At 33.4% G+C, this 23,409-nt stretch overlaps 1 protein-coding gene, 1 long non-coding RNA gene and 1 pseudogene across 2 annotated transcripts; 2 read left to right on the top strand and 1 right to left on the bottom strand.

Moving 5' to 3' along the window:
* Positions 1 to 450: 450 nt before the first annotated feature.
* LOC114165718 (uncharacterized) lies at positions 451 to 7,046 on the bottom strand. The gene is made up of 4 exons (XR_014985474.1): positions 6,513 to 7,046; positions 6,121 to 6,189; positions 5,960 to 6,046; positions 451 to 635 (listed from the first exon to the last, which is right to left on the bottom strand). It is a non-coding gene; the product is annotated as an uncharacterized LOC114165718 (long non-coding RNA).
* On the top strand, positions 1,437 to 5,299 carry LOC114165716 (putative disease resistance RPP13-like protein 1). Its single transcript, XM_085668352.1, has one exon. The coding sequence runs from the start codon at positions 1,512 to 1,514 to the stop codon at positions 5,253 to 5,255; it is 3,744 nt and encodes a 1,247-aa protein (XP_085524478.1). The 5' UTR covers positions 1,437 to 1,511; the 3' UTR covers positions 5,256 to 5,299.
* Positions 7,047 to 15,238: 8,192 nt separating the features above from the next.
* On the top strand, positions 15,239 to 16,283 carry LOC146882502 (uncharacterized; annotated as a pseudogene).
* The last annotated feature ends 7,126 nt before the right edge of the window (positions 16,284 to 23,409 follow it).

The following is a 23,409-nucleotide window of genomic DNA, read 5'->3' as shown; positions in this document are numbered from 1 at the left end:
ATACAATACGAAACTTAAATTTAAAATAAAAAAATAACATACTCATAAGGGTATAATAGGTATTGTAAAGAAACGGGATGGAGGAAGCAACTTATCAAGAGAAAACTTATTTACAAGCAGATTCTGAGTCCTGATATGTTTGCAAATTTTGATCAAATAGTCGATGGGAAGAAATAAGCAGGGCAAATGAATTATTAGTCCTTAAACATGCGAGTATTTGATTTGAAATATTGAAAAATTCAAATATTTTATTTGAATGTCCAATTTCAGTTTTCCATTTACTGCTCAAAAGGAGATACAACCTCTAATTCGCTCTATCCAAACTGCAATCCTTGAGTTGACATGTTTACTTATATCAGTACCAAAGATAACGTGAACATTCCGTTCGAAAGAAACAAATGACACAAGCTCTCCCAATGAGTAGTACATAACTTTCTTCTCTTTCATTTCACTTGCAACAAATATAGCACCCTTGATGAACACATTAGAGTTTTGGAAGGTATACATCTATTAGACAATTTTACTTCATGTCAATTGGCTTTAAGATGAAATTTTGGAGCAGAACAGGAAAGTGAATATTGGAAAAAGCACAACAAAACATTTCTGGAGACAGATTCGGTCCTTCAAATTAATTGCTGCAGTCAACAAACCACTAATCAAATACAGGATTTGACAAAACTGAAGCAATCCCAAAGAACATAAAACCAGTACAAGTCATAGTGTAGTTAAATAAATTTCTCTATATTAGAATTTCACTTCTGATATATTTGTCTACAAGAGTTATGCACCCAATGTTATATCTAAAACAGAATGAGGACTGTGCACGCTGCATACAAGTGCTGCAAACCTACTGAAGGGGGTCATAAGATGCTTGCAGATGAGCATCAAGGATACAAGTTCTCCATCCTCCAAAGTCCTTCCTGTGTCATACTTAATCTGCTATATTTTTCACATCTTTACTCAATAACGGCTACATGTATTGTGTCATTAACAATACTTGGAAAATTTCACTCTGTTTCTTAATTTTTTTCATAGACACTAAAAGAATGAAAAAGTAAATATACTAAATGTCTTTAATTAACTAAAATCAACTTATACACTTTAGTTCTCTGAAATATTTATATGTGAACAAAACTAAAATAATTCAAAACTCGTATTCCATTTCACGGTCTTGAATCTCAACCGTCGAAGTTTTAATCAATATATCCATGGTGAATTTATATGGTACATACATTTCCTGAGGTTCCGCATTCAAAAAGCATGGAAAAATGAACCTTCTGTTTTGAAAATGACAACCATCACCACCGAACATTTCAGGTAGGCATCTTCAATCTCTACCATTTGTAACATCTAACGGTTAATTTTGAGGGTAGGTATTTCAGAACTGTGCAACTTAAGTGAAGAGAGTTGACTGAAATGGCTTTCCTTTCTGATCTCATCTCTCAACAACTGTTTTCTGCAACCGATTCCTTTCCTTTCTGATAAATAATCACTTGCTTGCTGTTGAGATCATGGCATTAGCTGTTGTAGGTGGTGCACTCCTTTCTGCTTTCATTGAGGTTGTTTTTGACAAACTAGCTTCCCCTGAGGTTGTAAACTTTATCCGTTGGAAGAAGCCTGACAAGTTACTTCAAAAGATGAGGAGCCAGCTGCTAGTGGTTAAAGTTGTGCTTGCTGATGCTGAGAAGAGACAAATCACAGATTCCAATGTCAAAGAGTGGCTCGATCTTCTCAATGATGTTGTGTACGACGTTGATGACTTACTTGATGAAGTTTCTACGAAAGCTGCTACTCAAAAGAAGGTAACCAATTCCTTTCCTCACCTTTTCAAGAGGAAGAAAATTGTTAGTATTAGTAAGTTGGAAGACATAGTGGAAAGATTAGATGACATTTTGAAACAAAAGGAGAATCTTGATTTGAAAGAAATTCCAGTGGAGAACAATCAGCCATCGAAACCTCAGTCAACATCTCTGGAAGATAGATATGATATGTACGGTAGGGATAAAGACAAAGAGACCATTATGAAGTTGGTGTTAGAGGATAGTAGTGATGGTGAAGAAGTGTCTGTGATCCCTATAGTTGGCATGGGTGGGGTTGGAAAAACCACTTTGGCCCGATCTGTGTACAACGACGGCAAATTGAAGCAGATATTTGATTTAAAGGCATGGGTTTGTGTTTCTGATATATTTGATATTGTGAAGGTCACAAAAACTATGATAGAGGAAATTATTCAAAAGCCTTGTAAATTGAGTGATCTAAACTCAATTCAACTTGACTTGTTGGACAAACTGAGGGGAAAAAGATTCTTGATTGTCTTGGATGATGTTTGGATTGAGGATTGTGATAACTGGAGTAGTCTTACAAAACCTTTTCTAGGTGGGATCAGGGGAAGTAAAATTTTGGTCACAACCCGCAATGAAAATGTAGCGGCTGTAGTCCCTTTTCATAGTGTTAACGTATATCATCTAAACAGATTGTCAAATGAAGATTGTTGGTTGGTGTTTGCAAACCATGCATTTCACCCATCAGGAGGCACTGAGAATAGAGGAACTCTAGAAAAGATTGGAAAAGAGATTGTTAAAAAGTGTAATGGGTTGCCTTTAGCAGCACAGTCACTTGGAGGAATGTTGAGAAGAAAGCACGCTATTGGGGATTGGAATAATGTACTTAAAAGTGACATTTGGGAACTTCCTGAAAGTCAGTGTAAAATTATTCCAGCTCTTAGAATTAGTTATAATCACCTTCCTCCTCATTTAAAACGGTGTTTTGTTTATTGCTCACTCTATCCCAAGGATTATGAATTTCAAAAAGATGAACTGATTCTGCTGTGGATGGCTGAAGATCTTGTAAAAGCGCCAAAAACAGAAAAGAGTATAGAAGAAGTTGGTGACGAGTATTTTGATGATTTGGTATCGAGATCGTTTTTCCAATGTTCAAGTCATCGCACTTGGGGTAATTACTTTGTAATGCATGACCTCATGCATGATCTAGCAACTTTCCTTGGCGGGGAATTCTATTTCAGAGCAGATGAACTTGGAAAAGGAACCAAAATTAACAGAAAGACTCGTCATTTGTCTTTTATAAGATTCAGTGATCCAGTATCAGATATTGAAGTTTTTGAAACAGTTAAATTTTCAAGAACTTTATTGCCGATCAATTATAAAGATTATCCATTCAACAATGAAAAGGCACCACGTATTATAGGGTCAATGCTTAAGTACTTGAGAGTTTTATCATTTCGTGACTTCCGAAGTGTGCTTGCTCTGCCTGATTCAATAGGTGAATTGATCCATTTGCGTTATTTAAATCTCTCTTATACAAGTATAGCATCACTACCGGAGTCATTGTGTAATCTATACAATCTACAGACTTTGAAGTTGTATTGTTGCTTTAAGCTGACTAAGTTGCCTGGTGCCATGCAAAATCTTGAAAACTTGCGTCGTCTTGAAATTCTTAATACGGCCATAAAAGAGATGCCCAAAGGAATGGGGAAACTAAATCAAATGCAGAATTTGGATTTTTATATTGTTGGTAAGCATATAGAGAATAGCATCAAAGAACTGAGAGGACTTCCAAATCTTCATGGTTCCTTTTGTATTCAGAAAATAGAGAATGTTACAACAGGTGAAGAAGCATTAGAGGCCAGGATAATGGATAAGAAGCACATACACGATTTATCCTTGGAATGGTCTATATGTAACGACAATAGCACCAACTTCCAAATTGAATTAGATGTACTCAGCAATTTACAACCTCATCAAGACCTGAAATCGCTTTCAATAAGCGGTTATAAAGGAACGAGATTTCCCGAATGGATGGAGAATTGTTCCTACTATTACATGACAGTTCTAAGTTTAAATAATTGTAACAACTGTTGCATGCTTCCTTCACTTGGGCAACTACTGTCTCTCAAGCGCTTACATATTTCGAACATGATTTCGGTGAAGACTATTGATGCAGGCTTTTATAAGAAGAATGATTCTTCATCTGTGACGCCCTTTCCCTCCCTTGAATCTCTATACATTTATAATATGCCTTTTTGGGAGATGTGGGTTGCCTTTGATTCAGAAGCTTTTCTTGTGCTCAAGGATCTTTATATACAAAATTGCCCCAAACTAAAGGGAGATTTGCCTTATCATCTTCCTGCTTTGCAAACACTCGCAATTAGAAATTGCGAGCTTCTTGTCTCTTCTGTTCCGGGGGCTTCCACCCTTCGAACATTAGAGATAAGTGAAAGCAACAAATTAGCATTTCATACGTTTCCTCTTTCGGTAGAACGGATAGAGATAGAAGGAAGCCCAGTGGTTGAGTCCATGATGGAGGCCATCACTAACATTCAACCTACTTGCCTCCGTTATTTGACACTAAGGGATTGTTCCTCATCCATATCATTTCCAGGTGATCGTCTTCCTGCATCGCTGAAAACCCTGCAAATCAGTGGTTTAAAGAAACTGAAATTCCCAATGCAACAAAAACATGAATTACTGGAATCACTGACAATAAATAATAGTTGCGATTCACTAACGTCTCTCCCATTGGATAGCTTTCCAAATCTCATACGTCTGCAAATCACAAACTGTGAAAATATGGAATCACTTTCAGTCTTAGGGTCAGATTCTTTTAAGAGTCTGAGTTCTTTTGAGATTGACCGTTGCCCCAACTTTGTGTCATTCTTGGGAGGATTGTCTGCGCCCAATTTGACTCGTTTCATTGTTTATGACTGTGATAAGTTGAAGTCGTTGCCCGATCAGATATGTACTCTTCTTCCAAAGATGGAATATCTTAGCATATCAAACTGCCAACAAATTGAGTCATTTCCTGAAGGGGGTATGCCACCTAACTTGAGAATAGTTGAGATCAACAATTGTGAGAAACTACTGAGCGGCCAACAATGGGTATCCAAGGATATCTTTACCTATCTCAAAGTCTGGGGTCCATGTGATGGCATCAACTCCTTCCCAAAGGAGGGTATGTTGCCTCCCTCTCTCACGTATTTGCAGCTATTTGGTTTTTCAAGTCTGGAGACGTTGGAGTGCAAGGGCCTTCTCCATCTCACTTCGCTACGAGAATTGCACATTCAAAGTTGTAAAAAGCTGGAGAATATCACGGGAGAAAGGCTGCCCATCTCTCTAATAAAATTAAGCATTAACAGATGTCCCTTGCTGCAGAAACGATGCCACAGAAAAGATCGTGGAATTTGGCATAAAATCTGCCATGTCCGTGGGATAAACATTGACGGTAGATGGATTCAATGAGGAAGGATCGTGAGCAGGTGATTCTCCTTATTTGACTTACTCATCAATATCTAATAATGAAAAACCATTTCTTTCAACGTTATGTTTCATTTCATGTCTTTCCCTTTCACATTTAACGATTCTTAAATTACTTATTTGTTCAGTTTGATACTTGACTGGAATTGCAAGTATAAAGAAACCTAACATCAAAATAATACAAATCATTTTTTTCCCTCGGTAAAAGAATCAAAGAAGGCAGCACTGCCGTTTATGCTATGTGCCCCTGTACAATAAGGAATCCCGAATCTCAGTTTATTGAGAAGCTAAACCATTATAAAGACCTTAGTATGTAAATCAAAAGGTACCATCCACGTTTTGAAGTCCATATTTTACAAACTTCTCCTGGTAAGTCAAAAGGGTCCATAGCTTGTAATAATTAAATTAAGAGTGTGTTTGAAAAACAATTCAAACTCCGTTGACCATGAATCCAATTATTATCAGTCACATTTAGTTTCTTGGAAAGAGAGAAACGAATGCTGCATCATGAAAAGAAATACAAGCTAAATTCACTACATTTACTCCCTCACCAAAACTTCTTCCTATTTCTCATGTTCACCCTCCAAAACTAAAATCTTGAAACAAAAGTTTGCAGAAATGAAAAATAGTATTCATTAAGTGCAACCTCCTTATCATGCTCAGTTCAAGAAAGAGCGGAGAATATATACCTCTGCACTGGCTTCATCATCTTCATCATTCACCTCAGATTTGGACTTGTCTGACTCATCATCATCTGCAGAGGTTGCCTGCAACGACTATAGAAAATAAAGTATATAAACAAGACAATCAAAACACCACTAAAACAGAACAACTCGCACAGGTCACTCACCTGTTTTTTATCAGTTTTTCAAACTCAGCTTTGCCTTTTGTAGCCTTGGCTTAATATGGAGCTTTTTTCCTTTTCATTTGAAAAAAGAGGAGTCAAAATTAATTTCAAAAAAATAAATCCCTTTTTCAATAGAATGAATTCATCTGGTACATGTATTGATAGATTGGAAGTCAATCGAAGCTCATTAGCTTACAAATATATCAACTTAAACATAAACTTGTATCTGAATGCATCTAAAATTACGACAAAGAACCGTAATCAATATAAAAAAAAGAAAATGAGCATTATTTATCCCAATTGAACAGCTTACAGCACTGGATAAGGATTTCCATTTCTCTCTTCCAGCTTTCCCAACTTTCAATGAAATAGTGTAGCAAACAACTTAGACTTACAGCAAATGCCATCTTCGATTGCTTCCACAAGCGCAGCAGTACCACCTTCCTTCACGATCGCCTCCTTTCCCTCCTCAATCCCCGCCAAGCTGTTCAGCAGCACCATCGCCTTGTCTCCTATCCCACTCCCTTCCTCCGCCACCAGTTCCACCAGCTGCATCACTGCCCCCGCAGCTGAAAATTCTCCAGCGAGATAATCTAGGTTATCTGAGAAACTCTCCCATTGGGTAAACCCGAAGCAAGGCTCGGGCTCAGATTCAGGCTGGCGTTCCCCGTCAACAGCAGGTTCGGAGGAGAAGACGGTGGCGATCCTCTCGAGTTCTACCGAGGTATCGCTGCTGCAGGCGGAGAAATCGCTGAACACTGAAATGTGTATATTGTGAATGAGTGGAATATGGAATAGAAAATGGAGGAATATGAGCTTTAGCCAGAAATTTGGAGCTAATAACGAAACCCAAAATTTGGAGCAAACACTAAACAGGGTGGAGGGATGTGTGCTTTAGTTACGAGATTTTAGGCGGGAATTTGAATTTGTAAAACTAAAGGTTAAATCATTCTATAATTCCATAGGTCCCTATTTTTGTAGCGAAATCTCAAGTAGGTCCCCCATCTTTATTTGACTCAATTGAGTCCTCATTTTTGAAAATTCATTGTAATTGGTTCCTTTCCATTAGTTGACCGTTACTGGTGCTAATTATGTGCCACGTGTCAGCACGTGGTTTTTCTGACTTTTTTTTAATTTTTTTTAATTTTTTTTTTAATTTTTTTTTAATTTTTATTTTTTTTTTATAATTTTTTTTAAAAAAAAATTAAAATTGTCACTTGTCAATCTGACATTGTGCCACGTGGCAGAGACAGTGTGATGTGGCAGTGGCAGTGCCACGTGTCAATATTGAATATGAGAAGTCTCAATATAGTCCCTATATTTATTATTTTGTCTCAATTTGGTCCCAATTTTTTTGAAACTGAATCAATTTTATCCCTATATCAGATTTAATTTTTATATAAATTTACAATGGTATTTTTATTATAATTGATATTTTTAACAAAATTAAATTTATTTGAAACAATATTTAAATAAAGTTCAATGCAAAATTATAAAAAAAAATTATAACAATTCTAACATTTGTCTATAAATTATGGATATATAAATATTTGAAACAATATTTAAATAAAGTTCAATGCAAAATATACATTTAAATAAACTTAATTTTGTTAAAAATATCAATTATAATAAAAATACCATTGTAAATTTATATAAAAATTAAATCTGATATAGGTATAAAATTGATTCAGTTTTTAAAAAATTGGGACCAAATTGAGACAAAATAATAAATACAGGGACTATATTGAGACTTTTCACATTCAATATTGACACGTGGCACTGCCACTGCCACATCACACTGTCTCTGCCACGTGGCACAATGTCAGATTGACACGTGGCAATTTTAATTTTTTTTTTTAAAAAATTATAAAAAAAAATAAAAATAAAAAAAAAATTAAAAAAAATTAAAAAAATTAAAAAAAGTCAAAAAAACCACGTGCTGACACGTGGCACATAAATTAACACCGTTACTGGTCAACTAACGGAAAGGAACCAATTGCATCGAATTTTTAAAAATAGGGACTCAATTGAGTCAAATAAAAATGGGGGGACCTACTTGAGATTTCGCTACAAAAATGGGGACCTATGGAATGATTTAACCAAAACTAAATAATTTAATTAGTTACAATATATTAATATAAAATTCACCTTTATTAATTTAATCTAATGAAACATTAATTTTTAATTTTTAAATAAAAGTCATGTAAGTTTATTGATGTCATTTGTCAAATAATAAAATATAAAAAAAAATATTTTAGTAAACATTAAAAAAAACCATAATAATACATGTTAGTAAAAGAAAATCATGTTTGGAAATTTCATATTAAAGTTGAAATCGTGTTATTTATTAGTTTTAAATATAAAATATTAAATAAGTAAATAAATAAATGAATAATATTTTAGTAATAGATATTCATTATATAGAAACTAGTTTAGTGATTAACTTTTATTATTTATAATAGTGAAACAACATGCATATGTGTTAATTTTTTAAATATTAGAAGTAAATATAAATAACATTTTTAAATTTTATTATAAATACTTTTTATTTATTTTTGTAGATAATTTTGTATTAAATATATTTATTTTAGTTTAAAAATTATTAATTTAAAAAAATTTAAATAAAAAAATAGTTAAAGCTAACATAATGGTTACTTAAAAATAAAAATGGTAAAATATTTTTTAAATTTAAAAATAACGATTATTTTTTTCGGGGTAAAATTTAGAATAAAAATGTGGACACCAAAATGGGTAATTTATTTTATTAAATATATTTGAAAAAACGTATTAATTTTAAAAAAATTATATGAAGAAATAGTTAAATCTAACATTACTTACAAGATAAAAATGATAAAATAATTATTTAATTTAAAAAAACAGTTATATATTTTAGGGTAAATTTTGGAATAGAGATAGATCCACGCAATGTTAGACTTGGTTTAGCAAGTGATGGTTTCAATCCATTTGGAAATGTGAGTACCTCATATAGCGTATGGCCAATTGTTCTAATTCCTTATAATTTGCCACCTTGGATGTGCATGAAAGATTCTTATTTCACAATGTTTACACTTATTCCTGGTCCCAAAACTCGAAATGATATTGATGTGTATTTACAACCTTTGATTGATGAATTGAAAGAACTTTGGGATAATGGTGTACAGACATACGACGCATCAATGAAAGAAATGTTTCAATTATATGTCTCTATTTTGTGGACTATTAATGATTTTCCCGCGTATGGAAATCAATCAGGGTAGAGTACTAAAGGAAAATTTACTTGTCCTTGTTGTAACAAGGATACATGGTCATTAAGTTTACTAAATAGAAAAAAAAAATTGTTATATGAGCAGCCGTGAATTTTTGCCACCACTTGACCAGGTTAGTATTATTATATTTTTCTTAAAATCATTATTTCAAACTACTCTTATTTTTCTATTATATTAAAAAAAATTCTTAGTTAAAAATAAAAATCAAAGTAAAATATATTATTTAAAAAATAATTATTTAAATATTATTATTAGATAATTTTATTAAATAACATATTTTGAATATATAAACTAATATAATATAATATGTAATATATTATAATTTTATCTTATTTTTCAAAATTATTTTTAAATTTAAATAATAGTGATAGATAATATATTTCTTCTTTACCGTAAATCTAAACTAATCTAAGTAAAAGATAAAATAATATTATTTATGAGATAATTTTATTCATTGGCATTTGAATATATAAATTTAACAATATTTAAATTTTATTGTATTATGTTTGGTAACCAACTTTATCTGCATTATCAATTTTATCTTATCATGTAGAATTATTTTTAAATTTAAACATTAGTAATAGATAATATAATTCTTTTTTAACGTAAATATAAACTAATTTAATTTTTTATTTTATCTTATATACTAACTAAATGGTTATATTTAAATATTACTTATTATTATTACATAATTTTATTAAATGACATATTTTGAAAATATAAATTAAAAAAATATCTAATTTAAATTGTATTAATTAAATAAATTAAAACAATAATTATTAATGTTTCTTAGTTAATGGTGTTTTTTTTTCATTAACTAATTCTTTATTTTTGTATTAGAATTAGTATATTCAAATTTTTATTAATGATAAATATATACAGGTGGCATTTGGTAAATTTGTCCAGAAAAGAAAGCGAGGAAAAATTCAACTACCAAAGAATTGGAAGAAAAAAAAGTATTTTTTTGAGTTGTCTTATTGGAATTGTCTAAAATTAGGTCATAATTTAGATGTCATGCATATCGGAAAAAAATGTTTGTGATAACATCATAGGAATATTGATGGATCTTGAAAAAAAGACAAAAGATAACATAAACTTCCGATTTGATCTTGCTCATATGGGTATACGTTGAGAGCTTCATCCAACAATGATTGAAGAAGGAAAATACACATTTCCATATGCATGTTATACCATGTCATCTCAAGAAAAACATGCATTTTGTCAATTTTTAGTTGATTTGAAGGTTCCTGATGGTTATTCATCCAATATTTCTCGGTGTATAGACGTTGAAGGGGGAAAAATATGGGATGAAATGTCATGATTGTCATGTATTTCTACATCACTTTCTCCCTCTTTCAATTCGTGGTGTTCTTCAAAAGGAAGTTTGTGAAGCCTTAATTGAACTTGGTCTTTTTTTAGAGAGCTATGCTCTAAAACATTGAGTCTAGACACTTTATACCTACTAGAAAAAACTATAGTTTTAACCTTGTGCAAGATAGAGAAAATATTCCCTCCTTCCTTTTTTTGACATAATGGTCCATTTACCCATTCACTTAGCAAATGAGGCTAAGATTTTTGGCCCAGTGCAATATCGTTGGATGTATCCAGTTGAAAGGTATCTTCGTAGGCTAAAATCATATGTAAGAAATAAGGCTCGTCCAAAAGGATGTATAGTTGAGGCTTATATTGCACAAGAGTGTGTCACTTTTGTTCGAGGTATTTGGATGGGGTTGAGACAAGATTAAATAGATGTGGAAGAAATTATGAGGGTGATGTACATTAGTTAAATAAGTCAAAGTTACAATTTTTTATACAAGTTGGAAAAGCATTGCATGCAAAGAAGTATGTTGAGTTAACTGTAGCCGAACAAGAGCAAGCAAGAAATTATGTTCTCTAAAATTGCGATGATGTTTTGCCTTTTATTGGGTAAGTGATTTTCTTATATTTCACATTTATATTTTTGTGGTTTTATGTAATTCAATATAATTATGTATTTTTGTGATCAGACTACATACACAAGAATTGGAGAAAACAAACTCACAAAATCTGGAACAAAAAAGAATTTTTTTCAGTGGTTCAGAAAATATGTAAGAATCAATTAAACTTGCTTGGTTGTCATTATATAACTCAACCACATTTATCATTCTTATTATTTTCTTTATCAGGTTGCACATTTGAGAAGAGAAGGCAACATAAAAAATGAGTCATTGTTTCACTTGGCTTGTGGACCAAATTCACGTGGTTTTCGATATACAAGTTATTTGGTAAATAGTTGGAGGTTTAATGTAAAGGATCGAGATATGTACTTGAAATCACAAAATAGTGGAGTTTTAGTTAAAGGTGACGATAATGCAGGTAACCTGAATTATTTTGGCATCTTAACAAATATTATTGAATTAATTTACTCTGGTGGAAATAATGTCATTTTATTTAAATGTGATTGGTGGGATGTGTATTCTAAAGGGAGAGGATACAAAGAAGATAAGTATGGATTTATTCTTATTAATAGTAAGCGCAAGTTGAAGATGAATGAGCCATATGTCTTAGCTAGCCAAGTTCAACAAGTGTATTATGTTAAAGATACCAAAGACCCGAATTGGCTTGTAGTAGTGAAAACAAAGCCTCGAGATTGGTATGATATGCCAGAAGAAGCTATAAATGAAGCATGCCAAGAAAATGAAGAGATTGGCTCAATCTCAGTTATATCCAATGAGTTTGATAAAGAACACGAGTTTTCTTTAGATAGAAAAGATCTCCCAATCCACAACTAATGGAAATCCAATGATGCCTATGAAAGTTATTGACAATGACAATGAAGAAAGCAATGATGAAAATATTGATTTAACAGAGGATGAAGAAAATGATATTATTGTTAAAGATGATAGTGATGATAATTGATTATTGTTTTATATAATTTTGTAACATAAACTTTGTTATTAGTTATGTTTATTCTATTTATCTATTTATTTTTATCTATGAAAATATTATTTACTTTATATATTTATTTATATATAGAGAGACATAAAGAGATAGGGAGATAGATAAAATAATGTAGGCACCACTTTATATTTTGCATACTAAATCTAAATTTGTAGTGAATGTATTATTTACTAATATTAATAAAAAGTACAACACTATATTTAAATAAGAAAAAAATATCAAAATGAATACAGTAATTGTGGAGTTGTAGAGTGGTCTAAATTGGTTTATCACTATAAGGTTATGAGTTTAAATCTTAAATAAAGGGTTTTTAACAATTAATAATAATAATTGCCATTAAATGATTATTTTTGTTAATTATATTTTTATCAAATAAAAACTTGTTATTATATAACATTGTAGTAATAAATTTGTGATATGTATATTTGATCAATTTTAATAAAATTCGTGACAAATATAAAATTTATCACTATTAACTATATTATTAAAAAAATAAAAATAATATTGACTAAAATAACATAAATTTAATACTTTTTTCCACTAATATCAAATTTGTAAAGTATTATTAATTTGTCAATAATAAAAAATAATTATTAATTTATACATACTTAATAATTTTTATATTAATCGTATTCTTATTACGAGAAAACTAATTTTATAATGTAATATTTTTTTAACATATGTGTTTTTATTTTTTTTAAATATAGTTATTGTGACATTTTTTTATTTTATCAGTGAAAAGTATTCGTGATAAATATAAAATTAGTCACAATTAATATGTAAGTAGTATGTAAGTAGTGACAATATTTTATTTATCACTATTAGTTGCATTTTTACTAAATAAAATAATAACTAAAAAAATATTTCACATCTAATTTCTTATACATATATATAATTTCTTATTAAATATAAAATAAATTTATTATATAAATTATTCAGACAAAGATTTTAGCATTTTAATAAATAATAATTATTAATTTACAAATTAGTAAAATGTATTTTAATTTTATAATAAACTTAATGTGAATTTTTTTTCATTTTGTCATTCGTATAAATAATATTTGTAACAAATAAAAAGTTTGTCACAACTAGTATATTAATAGTGATAAAATTTATCCTCAGCACTATTTATTTGTCACAAAAGGTTACATTTCTTGCAGTGAACTTCTGTTAAACTTGACTCGTTTAATACACAATATATCATCTTTAATCCATCATCTGATGGGTCTATTACTACAATACTTAATACCTATCTTATGCAGTCTAGACATGAAAATGATCCATAGCCTTAAAAACTTACTTGGCAACTAGTTTTGAAAACGAAATTTATTCATTTTACTATTTCAAGTAAATGATACAAGTATGAATGTGATGTTAAACATTTTATCTGTTTTTTTCTCTCTCTTCAGGATAGTTAGAGTTGCATTCATTGCAGTGTTATTGAATATCAGCTATGGTGGCGCCATGGCGGAAACCGATCTCGATTTCCAAGCCTGTTGCCACAACAAGGCGGAGGCAAATCAGATTTTCCCTGGCGGCCACTTTTGGCATTGCGGGTCACGGTGGTGGGGTAGTTATGGCGAAAAAATCAGACTGAAAAAAAAGGCTGAGCGGAAGAGAAAAGGAGAAACAAAACTTATAGCAGTAGCGAAGGCGTGATTGTGAGGAAGAATGAAAACCCTAAACTCGTGGGTGGGAAAAAGAAGTTTGACTCTTTAAAATAGTCTTTCTTTAAACAATTGGGCCTGACCCACTCAAATATTATTTAATCTAACCTACCTTAAATTCCTCTCCATTCTTATTTTTTACCTTAACTTTCTTCAACCACTAGTAGTAAATTCTTTGCAGTCCCCCACAGTCAATTTTCTTTAATCTTTTAATCTAAACTGATCCAGCCAATCTTTTCTTTCGATGTTGCATTCTTTCCCACTGCAACATCAAAAAGAAGTTTGACTCTTTAAAATAGTCATTCTTTAAACAATTGGGCTTGACCCACTCAAATATTATTTTCTAACCTACCTTAAAGTCCTCTCCATTCTTATTTTTTTACCTTAACTATCTTCAACAACTAGTAGTAAATTCTCTACAATCCCCCACAGTCAATTTTCTTTAATCTTTTAATCTAAAACAATCCAGCCAATCTTTTCTTTCGATGTTGCATTCTTTTTCCATTGCAACATCAATTGTCACTGTCAACCACTGTAGCAACTGCCAACCACCACTTTCGTTGGCCACCATTGCATCACCGCCGTCAACCACTACCAATTCTATTTTTTTGACTTTTTTTAAATTTTTTTTAACTCCTCTACTTTCACTATAATTATTTTGCAAAATATATTCCTATTTTCCAGCAACAATAATGGCCCATGATAAGGATACCTCAAGAACATCCCATAGAAGTGACCCGGGTTGAAAATATTGTCATCCGATGGATTAATCAAATTTAAATACAATTGTTTACAATTATTGTGGAAAAATTATGAAATGAGGAGTTACTAGAGCAAAAGAACATCTAATGGGAAAGAAGGGCAATGTTGTTGCTTGCACCAAGACACCAAAAAATGTGAGAGAAGAACTTTGGAAATAATACAAAGAAAAAGCAAACAACTCCTCCGTCAATCTTGGATATAGTGCAACAAATGATAACCATGAAAATGAAGATGAGGTTGAAATTTCCATGGCCATAATGATAAAGGGAGAAATAGCGGTGGAAGAAAAGGACCAATGGATATGTTTTGTAGAAATCCAACTATTGCAATAGAGAAGAGAAGAAAAAAAAAATGGAAAAACTAAGGCAAACTAACATCAAAGAGACATGTGACAAATTTAAGGCCTCGATTCATCAATATATTGCTCGATTTTTGTACCAAGCAAGCTTATCATTTAACCTTGTGAAGTTGAAAAGTTTTCAAGATATGATTGATGCCATAGGTGCTTATGAATCTAATTTACCCGCTCCTAGTTATCATGAAATTAGAGCCCCACTTCTCAACAAGGAAGTTGAGTAGATTGAAAAGTTGTTGTAGGATCATAAATTACAATGGAGCAAACATGGTTGTTCTATTATGTCAGATGCATGGACTGATTGAAAGCAACGATGATTGATTAAATTTTTTGTGAGTTCCCCTATAGGGACAATGTTTGTCAAGTCCATTGATGGTTCAAACTTTGTGAAGACAGGAGAAACTATTAGAGATGCTTGATTATCTTGTGGAGGAGATTGGGGAAGAAAATGTTGTTCAAATTATAACAAATAATGGGAGCAATTATGTGTTAGTTGGTAAGTTTTTAAAAGAGAAAAGACCCCATCTCTATTGGACTCCTTATGTTGCCCATTGTATAGATTTGATGCTTGAAGACATTGGAAACTTCCTTCGATAAAGAAGACAATTCAAAGAGGAGTTAGTCTTGTTGGCTTTATCTATAGCCATTATAGTACCTTGAGTTTGTTGAGACAATTTACAAATAAGAGGGAATTAGTAAGACATGTAGTTACAAGGTTTGCTACCTCTTACTTATCATTACAAAGGTTGCATCAAGAGAAGGGAAATTTGAGAAAAATGTTCACCTCTGATGAATGGAGCAATAACAAGCTATCTAAGGAAGCCAAGGGGAAGGAATCAAGTAGTATTTACTCATAAAGTCATGGCTCCTCTTGTTCATGTGCTTCGTCTAGTGGATGGGGAAAGAAAAGTAGCTATAGGTTATATATATGAAGCATTGGATAAAGCCAAGGAAACAATAATGAAGTCATTCAAAAACAATGAAAGTAAATACAATGATGTATTTACAATCATTGATAACAGATGGACATGTCAACTTCATCTCCCCTTGCATGTTGTTGGTCACTCTTTGAACCTATAGTTCTTTTATTCCAACCCAGACATGGAATATGATTTGGAAGTTACAAATGGATTATATGATTGCATCAGACGGTTGATGCCAAGTAAAGATGTGTAGCAAATTTTTTTAACTAAGTTGTCTCTTTATAAGAGTGCAAATGGACTATTTGGTGATGATTTTGCCAGAGAATCAAGGAAAACCACGACCCCAGGTGAGACACTTAAAAACTTTTCAAATCGTGATAAGATATAATGGTTACATTCTAGGCTACTTTCTTTGCTTGTTGGTGGAAGAATTATGGGCATGCAGCTTCCAACTTACAAAAGCTAGCAATCAAGATTTTAAGCTTGACATGTAGTTCATCAGGATTGAGCGTAATTGGAGTGTTTTTGAGCAAGTAATAAGACATGACTCATTTCATTACTATCTTAGTTGTAAGTTGTAGAAAGAAATTAATTCACATATTACTTATTCACATTGCAAATTCATTCAAAGAAAAGGAATAGACTAGACCACAAAAGATTGCATGATTTTGTTTACAAAAAGTATAATCAACATCTTGCTCAAACATACAATATCAGGGATGAAACTTTTAAACAATATGTCTCATAAGAAATCCACCAAAAATATTTCCCTGCTTTCAGTAAAACATATTCACATTAGATTTTGGGATTTGATTCAAAAACTGGGATGATCATAATTCTAGAAAAATAGAAGTCGTATTGATATGAGTGGATTGTTTCTGGGATTTACTAATTGAGTTGATTCAAGAATTTCTTGATTGAATATTTTGTGAAAGATTTTTGACCTTGTGAGTCTTAATCCTTAATGTAAAGGATGGACCACCATGTGACATTCCTATTTTTCTTGAGTGACTTGCTCATCATGTGTTGTTTATACTCAAATATTTAGCTTGATTCTTTTGTTTTGTAACATAGATGAATATGCATGATTTGATATGACTGAGACATTTCTTGTTTTTAGCTACTTGGCCAAATAAACCCATCTAATATTAATCCATTGGTAGCCCCTTTGAGCTTTAAACCACTTTTTCTTATTTTAAGCTCGTTGCAAATCCTCAAAAAGAAAAAGACTATGTTTTTCCTTACATTACAAAGAAAGAAGGAGCTAGTGGATTATGCTAGAATTGGTTGAGGAATAAAGTGTGTGGGTGAGTACCTCACCCATAAATTAATAAAAATGGCAAAAAGGAAGAAGAAAAAATGAAAGAGTTTTGCAAAAAAAATGTAGAAAAATAATTGTTTTCTCAAAAAGAGCAGAAAAAGAAAAATGGTTGTTTTTGAAATCATGTTCCTTTATTCTTTCTATATTTATTTCAAAAACCCAAGAATCCTTTTAAGCTTTCCTACCTTTACCTTGGCCTCATTACAACTTGTGGAAAGTCCTCATGATCTTTGATTGCATGTTTTCTGAAAGTTTGTGAATACTAGAGTCTTGTTAAATGTCATGAGTTTTTACTTACATGAGTATTTTGAGTAAAAACACAAGCTGAAACACTTGAGTGAATTTTAGTGTGAAAATATAAATTTTATCTTAATTGATATCTTTCATAATTGATTTTCTTGTTGGTGTTCTCACTTTTATATTCAACCAAAGTATAGTCTCATTTAAAGTGAGAACTTTTAGATTATCCACAGTAAATTCAACCAAAATGTAGTCTCAATCAAATTTTACTATGCCTAATCATGTCTATTCTTTTATCTCCTTACCAAATAAAAAAACTTAATTAATCAAAGTAAAGCCTCGATCAATTTTAGTTAGAGTAAATACCCTTAACCAAAGTAAAGTCTCAATAATTGGTAAAAAATCATTTAATCACATGAAAGTTTCTAAATAAAATCAAAGTAAAGTCTCAATTAGATTTAAAAATCCTTCAGCTCATGTGGTTAGCATGCATATAGATTTAAACACCTCGCTAATTAGCTAGCATGTCAAAATCATTACTTTTTACGTGATTCAAAAACAAAAGACATAGATGAATGAAAACCACAACAATAATAAAAAGAACAAATAAACTATTTCATTCTAACTTCAGAATCCATATGAAATTATAATGAAACCAACCCAAGAAGTTTAACACTCCATGGAAGGTAAAATAAAATAAAAATCAAAGAAGAAAGTGGGAGAAAGAGGAAACGAAATTAGTCCTGTAACATCCCTAAGGAATATTACTTTGAAAATATCATAAACAATTAAATAAATGAGACTAAATACGATAATATAAATCATTCCTCATTTATATATGCATGTTCCCAAAACGCGGGAAAATTAAAGTCGCAAATTCAAAACATTGTAACTGTTCGCAATTCAAAAACATTACAACTTATAAAAGCCAAAAGTGGCTAATGTTCCAAAACATAAATACATCAAAAATTTAAATCTTCAAAAGCCCACAACATGATTCCGCTCTCCAGTCTCAAGCGTCTCCTGGCTCACCTGTCAAAACATCTGCTCCCGAATAATAAATCATCCGATCATCATCATACACACACAGATAGGGTGAGCTATACATATTAAACAAATTAAATATGATACCCATCCTAATAAAAATTTACTGATATATGTTAATTACAAATTATCCACCCCTGATCTCAGATTCCTTCCTGAGTCACATGCATGAAACTAGGTCCTGGGATTTTCACTGTGCCTCCACGAAACTATCCCTTTCGTGGTCCAACCCTACGAGCCAATCCTGCTCATAGTTCAACCCTACAGACTCCTCGTCTGTAGTAACACATCCAAGATTACTCAACTTGGACCATGGCACGCATGCAATCACCATACTATGGACTCCTCGCCCAATAGTAGCCGACGGGAACATCACAGTTCCTTGCCCATTGTGCGTCCAACGCATTCAATCACCATACTAAGGACTCCTCGCCCAATAGTAGCCGACGGGAACACCACTATTCCATGCCCATCATGCGTTCAACCACTCAAGCACGTCCCAGACCTCTATTGGACTTAGTCCATCAAGCCCAAGCACAAAAGAAGTGAACTTAGTCCTTCAAGTGCACCAATCAAAGCAAAAAAAAACAATTGTACAGTCACGCAAACCGCCTGGTACCGCCTAGACACCGTCATCGCCTGGCGGACACCACCCTGCCGCCAGGCGCCTAGCACTAATAGTGGCCACTACCACTGTTTTTCACTCTACCGCCAGGCGGTTCACCCCGCCCCACCAGGCGCTGTACCAGTAGCGCAATGCTACTGGTTTTTGACATTTTTTACATGTCTTAATAGACCCCCATTTGCGTAATATTTCCATCACTCATTCATTTAAAGTATTACATGACATAAAATCAGACCAGAATGTAATATGTACAATTAGCTAAACCCAAGTCTCAATTATCTCATTTCAATATACATCGCATAATTCAATATAAGAACAAGCCCTCTGGTATAATTAGTATGCTCACCACTTATCACAATACAAGGTATATCTTACATTAATCTTCTCCAATTTCATTTACACTTAAGTCATACCACAATTTAATCCTTAGTCCCCACATGTTGGTATATTCACTCAATTCTTGAAAAGAAATTTATTGACTATTACCCCTAATCCTCCAAAAATTTCCCCCTTTGTGACTCTCCATAACGCATTTTCTAGCAACATCACCAAAACATTCTCCCCTCTGATGCGTCGCCTGGCGGGCACCCAAGAGCCGCCAGGCGGTTCATACCAGTTTCGCACACTGCCACATTTTCCAGCATTCACAGCGTTCACAACTAATCCAAATTCATTTTTCATTGAGTCTAACATGACTTCACTTTCACACAATAACCAAATTTCACATCCTAATTACGTTAACCTCTATTTTCAATCAACACAACTCACCACGGCGATCATCCATGTTTTCCCATTCTAATTCCTCATGAACCCTAAATTTCCAATTCAATTAAAATTAACGTATTAATCCACCAATTATAAATTTTTTTACAGTTAATAATTCATCATACCAGCCACATTCGAATCACCAGAATTTCCTCCCAAGCCTCGCCCACCACGAGAATACCAAAAATCAGAAGAAACTAGCAAACCAGTTTGTGTCGCCTAGCGGACTACCTTTAGCCGCCAGGCAGTGCATAGCAGGACTTAAAAAAAACGTTGGGAGCATGAGCCGCCTGGCGGGCCTTCAATGCCGCCAAGCGGTTTCTGGAAATTTCCAGATATTCGCTAGAATCCATCCCAAACCCAGATTATACATTACATCAATCGATACGGCACGAAAACACACAATTACCATCAAACATACAAGTAAGAGCTCCCATAACCTGGATTAAAGCTTTCCCGAGTAATCTTGTGCTTCTTTCCTTTGACTCAAAATGGCCTCCCTTGGCTTCTATCAATTCAGCCCCCTCACGATTCCTCTCTCACTCTCAATATCTCACTGAATTTCACACTCCTCTGTCTACCTCATAATACTCTCTGCAGAAACCTTCCTCTTGTCCCACAATTAGACTTTTATTGGTGTTTTAATGTTGGTTTAAGACCCTAAAACGAAAACTGCATTAAGGGTTAAGGTAATGACCATTCAAGCTCACTAATTGCCTTATTTTTCCAACTACCCTTGACTGCTGTTTCTGCTAGGGTTTCCCTTAACCCTTCAACTTCAAATCAAACTAAAAAAAATGGCAAAAATAAAGTTTCATTTGGGTCTTCCAAGATTTAAACGCACACTCATGTACATACCAAACCCATGCCTAACCAATTCAACCAATTCATGTTTCATACTAATCAATATAATTCAATTATCATGAAAATCCACAACATGTTTAATATACACAAAAATAATACTAATTTAATATCACACAAAAATAACATACTTAGGACTCGAACCCAAGTCCTCTCACACCCACCAAGTACTCTCAACCACTTAAGCAAGCACTTTTCCACATCATACACTCCGCATTTATTACCTTAAAGGTTCTCCTTACCCACATTTACCCAATAATTACTTAATTAATTATTTAATTTTTTCCGGGTCTTACAAGTCCCCTCTAAGGGTTCCTAAACTCTAAAGTTCTGAGCTTCTTTTTATGCTTCTCCTTGGTCTCTTTATATAGGACTTGGATTGAATTTTTTTGTTGCTAAAATCTCTCAAATATCTTTTAAAATAAAGATAAAGATAAATATTATTTGTCTTTATAGAGATTATGAATAATTAAATTTTTTTGGAGATATATAGACTATTTGAAAAATATAGTTGGTTGATAATATCAATATATCTTGTTACTGCGGAGAACAAATAAGAGATGTCAGACACAAAAGATCACCTTACCTTAATCTGCAATCTCTAGTAGGCTTCCTCCCGACTTGCATATGTTATCTGCTGGTATCTCGGCTTGGACCGACCTAGACCCAAGAGGGGTTACCTGCGGAGAAGACTTCGACACTCAAGTTAGCAAGGGATTCTAAAAAAGTGAAATCTCGTGATTAAGGGATTAATGAATGTGTACCTTTAAATGCTGGGCTCCACGCGTATTTATAGTTTATTAATTATGTCTGGCCACGTCATGGGTCTTAGCTCAATTATTGTGGGCCTTAAAGGCTTTGCTAGTAATGCTTTAAGTCTATAAGGGTCGCCAGGTTCTCGTTTCATCTTCTGCAGTAGACAGCTTAGGCCGCTTACTCTTGTCCGCTTGATTTATCTAGTAACTATTTGCATCCTAGGGGTTATGTAGGCGAATTTTACTGTTATAGTCATGTTAGGCCACCTAGGTGCAGTACACCAGTCTCCCAACCTGTGTCGGTATACCTATAGCGACAAAGGATGAGAAGTGTGAGCTTTTTTGTTAGGTCGCTTAGGTGCGTTACACCAGTCTCCCAACCTTTAAGTGTGATGAACAATGTTAAGGCTAAAGACTCAATAGGTGGTGATAGGTGAAAAGGTGCAGATGTCAAGGGTCTAATCAGAAGGGTTTTGCGTTGTCGTTTGAAGTATTGTGACTTTTCGTGTGCGTTGTGACGCTTCGTGTGTCTTATAACTTTTGGCGGGAAGTAATTGTAGCGCTTCGGATCGATGTTTATAAATGAGGGTGCTATTGAAAGTTTGTTCATGTTGGCTCATTTGTAAGAAATCGATGATCAGTGACTTGTGTGCGTTAGAGCTGTCCGATTAGTTTTGTGTTCCTGCCGACATCTTACTTACTAAAAAAGGTATGTCTAATACTAGCGGTAGTATGCCATTATCTACATCGAGTAGTGGGAGTGGGCGGTCTAGGGAAGGTGTAGGTAGACAGTCTGATGAGGGGAGTGACGGTCTTGTGATTGGAACGGGAAGGATTTTGATGGAGACAATAATTGAGGTGAGGGAAGACCCTCTAGAGGAGATAACAAAGAGTAGCTGACCAGCTAAGACCGATTATGAGTGGGTCGCTGCAGATGTTCGAAATCAATCTTCATTATTCAGATGGTCAAGGTTGCTTAATTCATGGCTTAACTATACTCTTGTCGTAGAGAGGGGTGTAAACCGTGATATAGTGTCTTTGGAGCGGGTGAGTGCTATTGGACGTGTCTGCCACAACCAGAAGGGAGCGATTGATAAGTTTTTCTACATGTATATGTGTCATTTTTCACAATTGCACGTGAGGCTACCGTTCGATGACTTTACCATGGGGGTACTTCGTTTACTAAATGTTGCTCCTACCCAGCTACATCTGAATAGCTGGGCGTACTTGCAAGCCTTTCATGTTCTCTATCGCTCGTTATACATGCAACCTTCTCCGTAGGCTTTTTTGTATTTCTATGACACAAGGCCACGACAGCCGCAATGTGGTTATCTTTGGTGAGTCGGTCGAGTATAAGCAGACTGGACGCACTCACCAGTCATTCAAACATTTCAAGGATGGATTCTTCAAAGCAGTAGTGAAAGAGGCTGGGAGATCGCATTTCTATAACGATGACAGGAGTACTAAGTTCCCTTTTAGTTGGACCGATAACCCTTGACGGTATAAGGACATGAAGATTGAGAAGTTGTCGATGACGGATAAGGAGGTGGTGGAGATGTTGATAAAGTTTAATGATAGGCTGCCAACTAAGGGCTTAGTTAGGGTTTATAATTTGGTTCATCCGATTGTTGATATTGAAGGTATCCTTTTGTAATTTTAAGTGCTATAATGTGTGTGAGTTAACTAACCAGCATTTGGTGTGTACAATGCAAGGCATATAGCACAACTTGGGAAGAAGAACTTGACGCTTTTTCAGACACTGAGGAAG

Source organism: Vigna unguiculata, chromosome 10 (assembly GCF_037176805.1).
Source record: "Vigna unguiculata cultivar grain cowpea cultivar isolate G323 ecotype 2 chromosome 10, ASM3717680v1, whole genome shotgun sequence".
Lineage (NCBI taxonomy): Eukaryota > Viridiplantae > Streptophyta > Magnoliopsida > Fabales > Fabaceae > Vigna > Vigna unguiculata.
This window is presented reverse-complemented; position numbering and strand designations above follow the sequence as displayed.

Coding starts and splice junctions, on each gene's coding strand:
- LOC114165716 (XM_085668352.1), top strand. CDS start 1,512: ATGGCATTAGCTGTTGTAGGTGGTGCACTCCTTTCTGCTTTCATTGAG.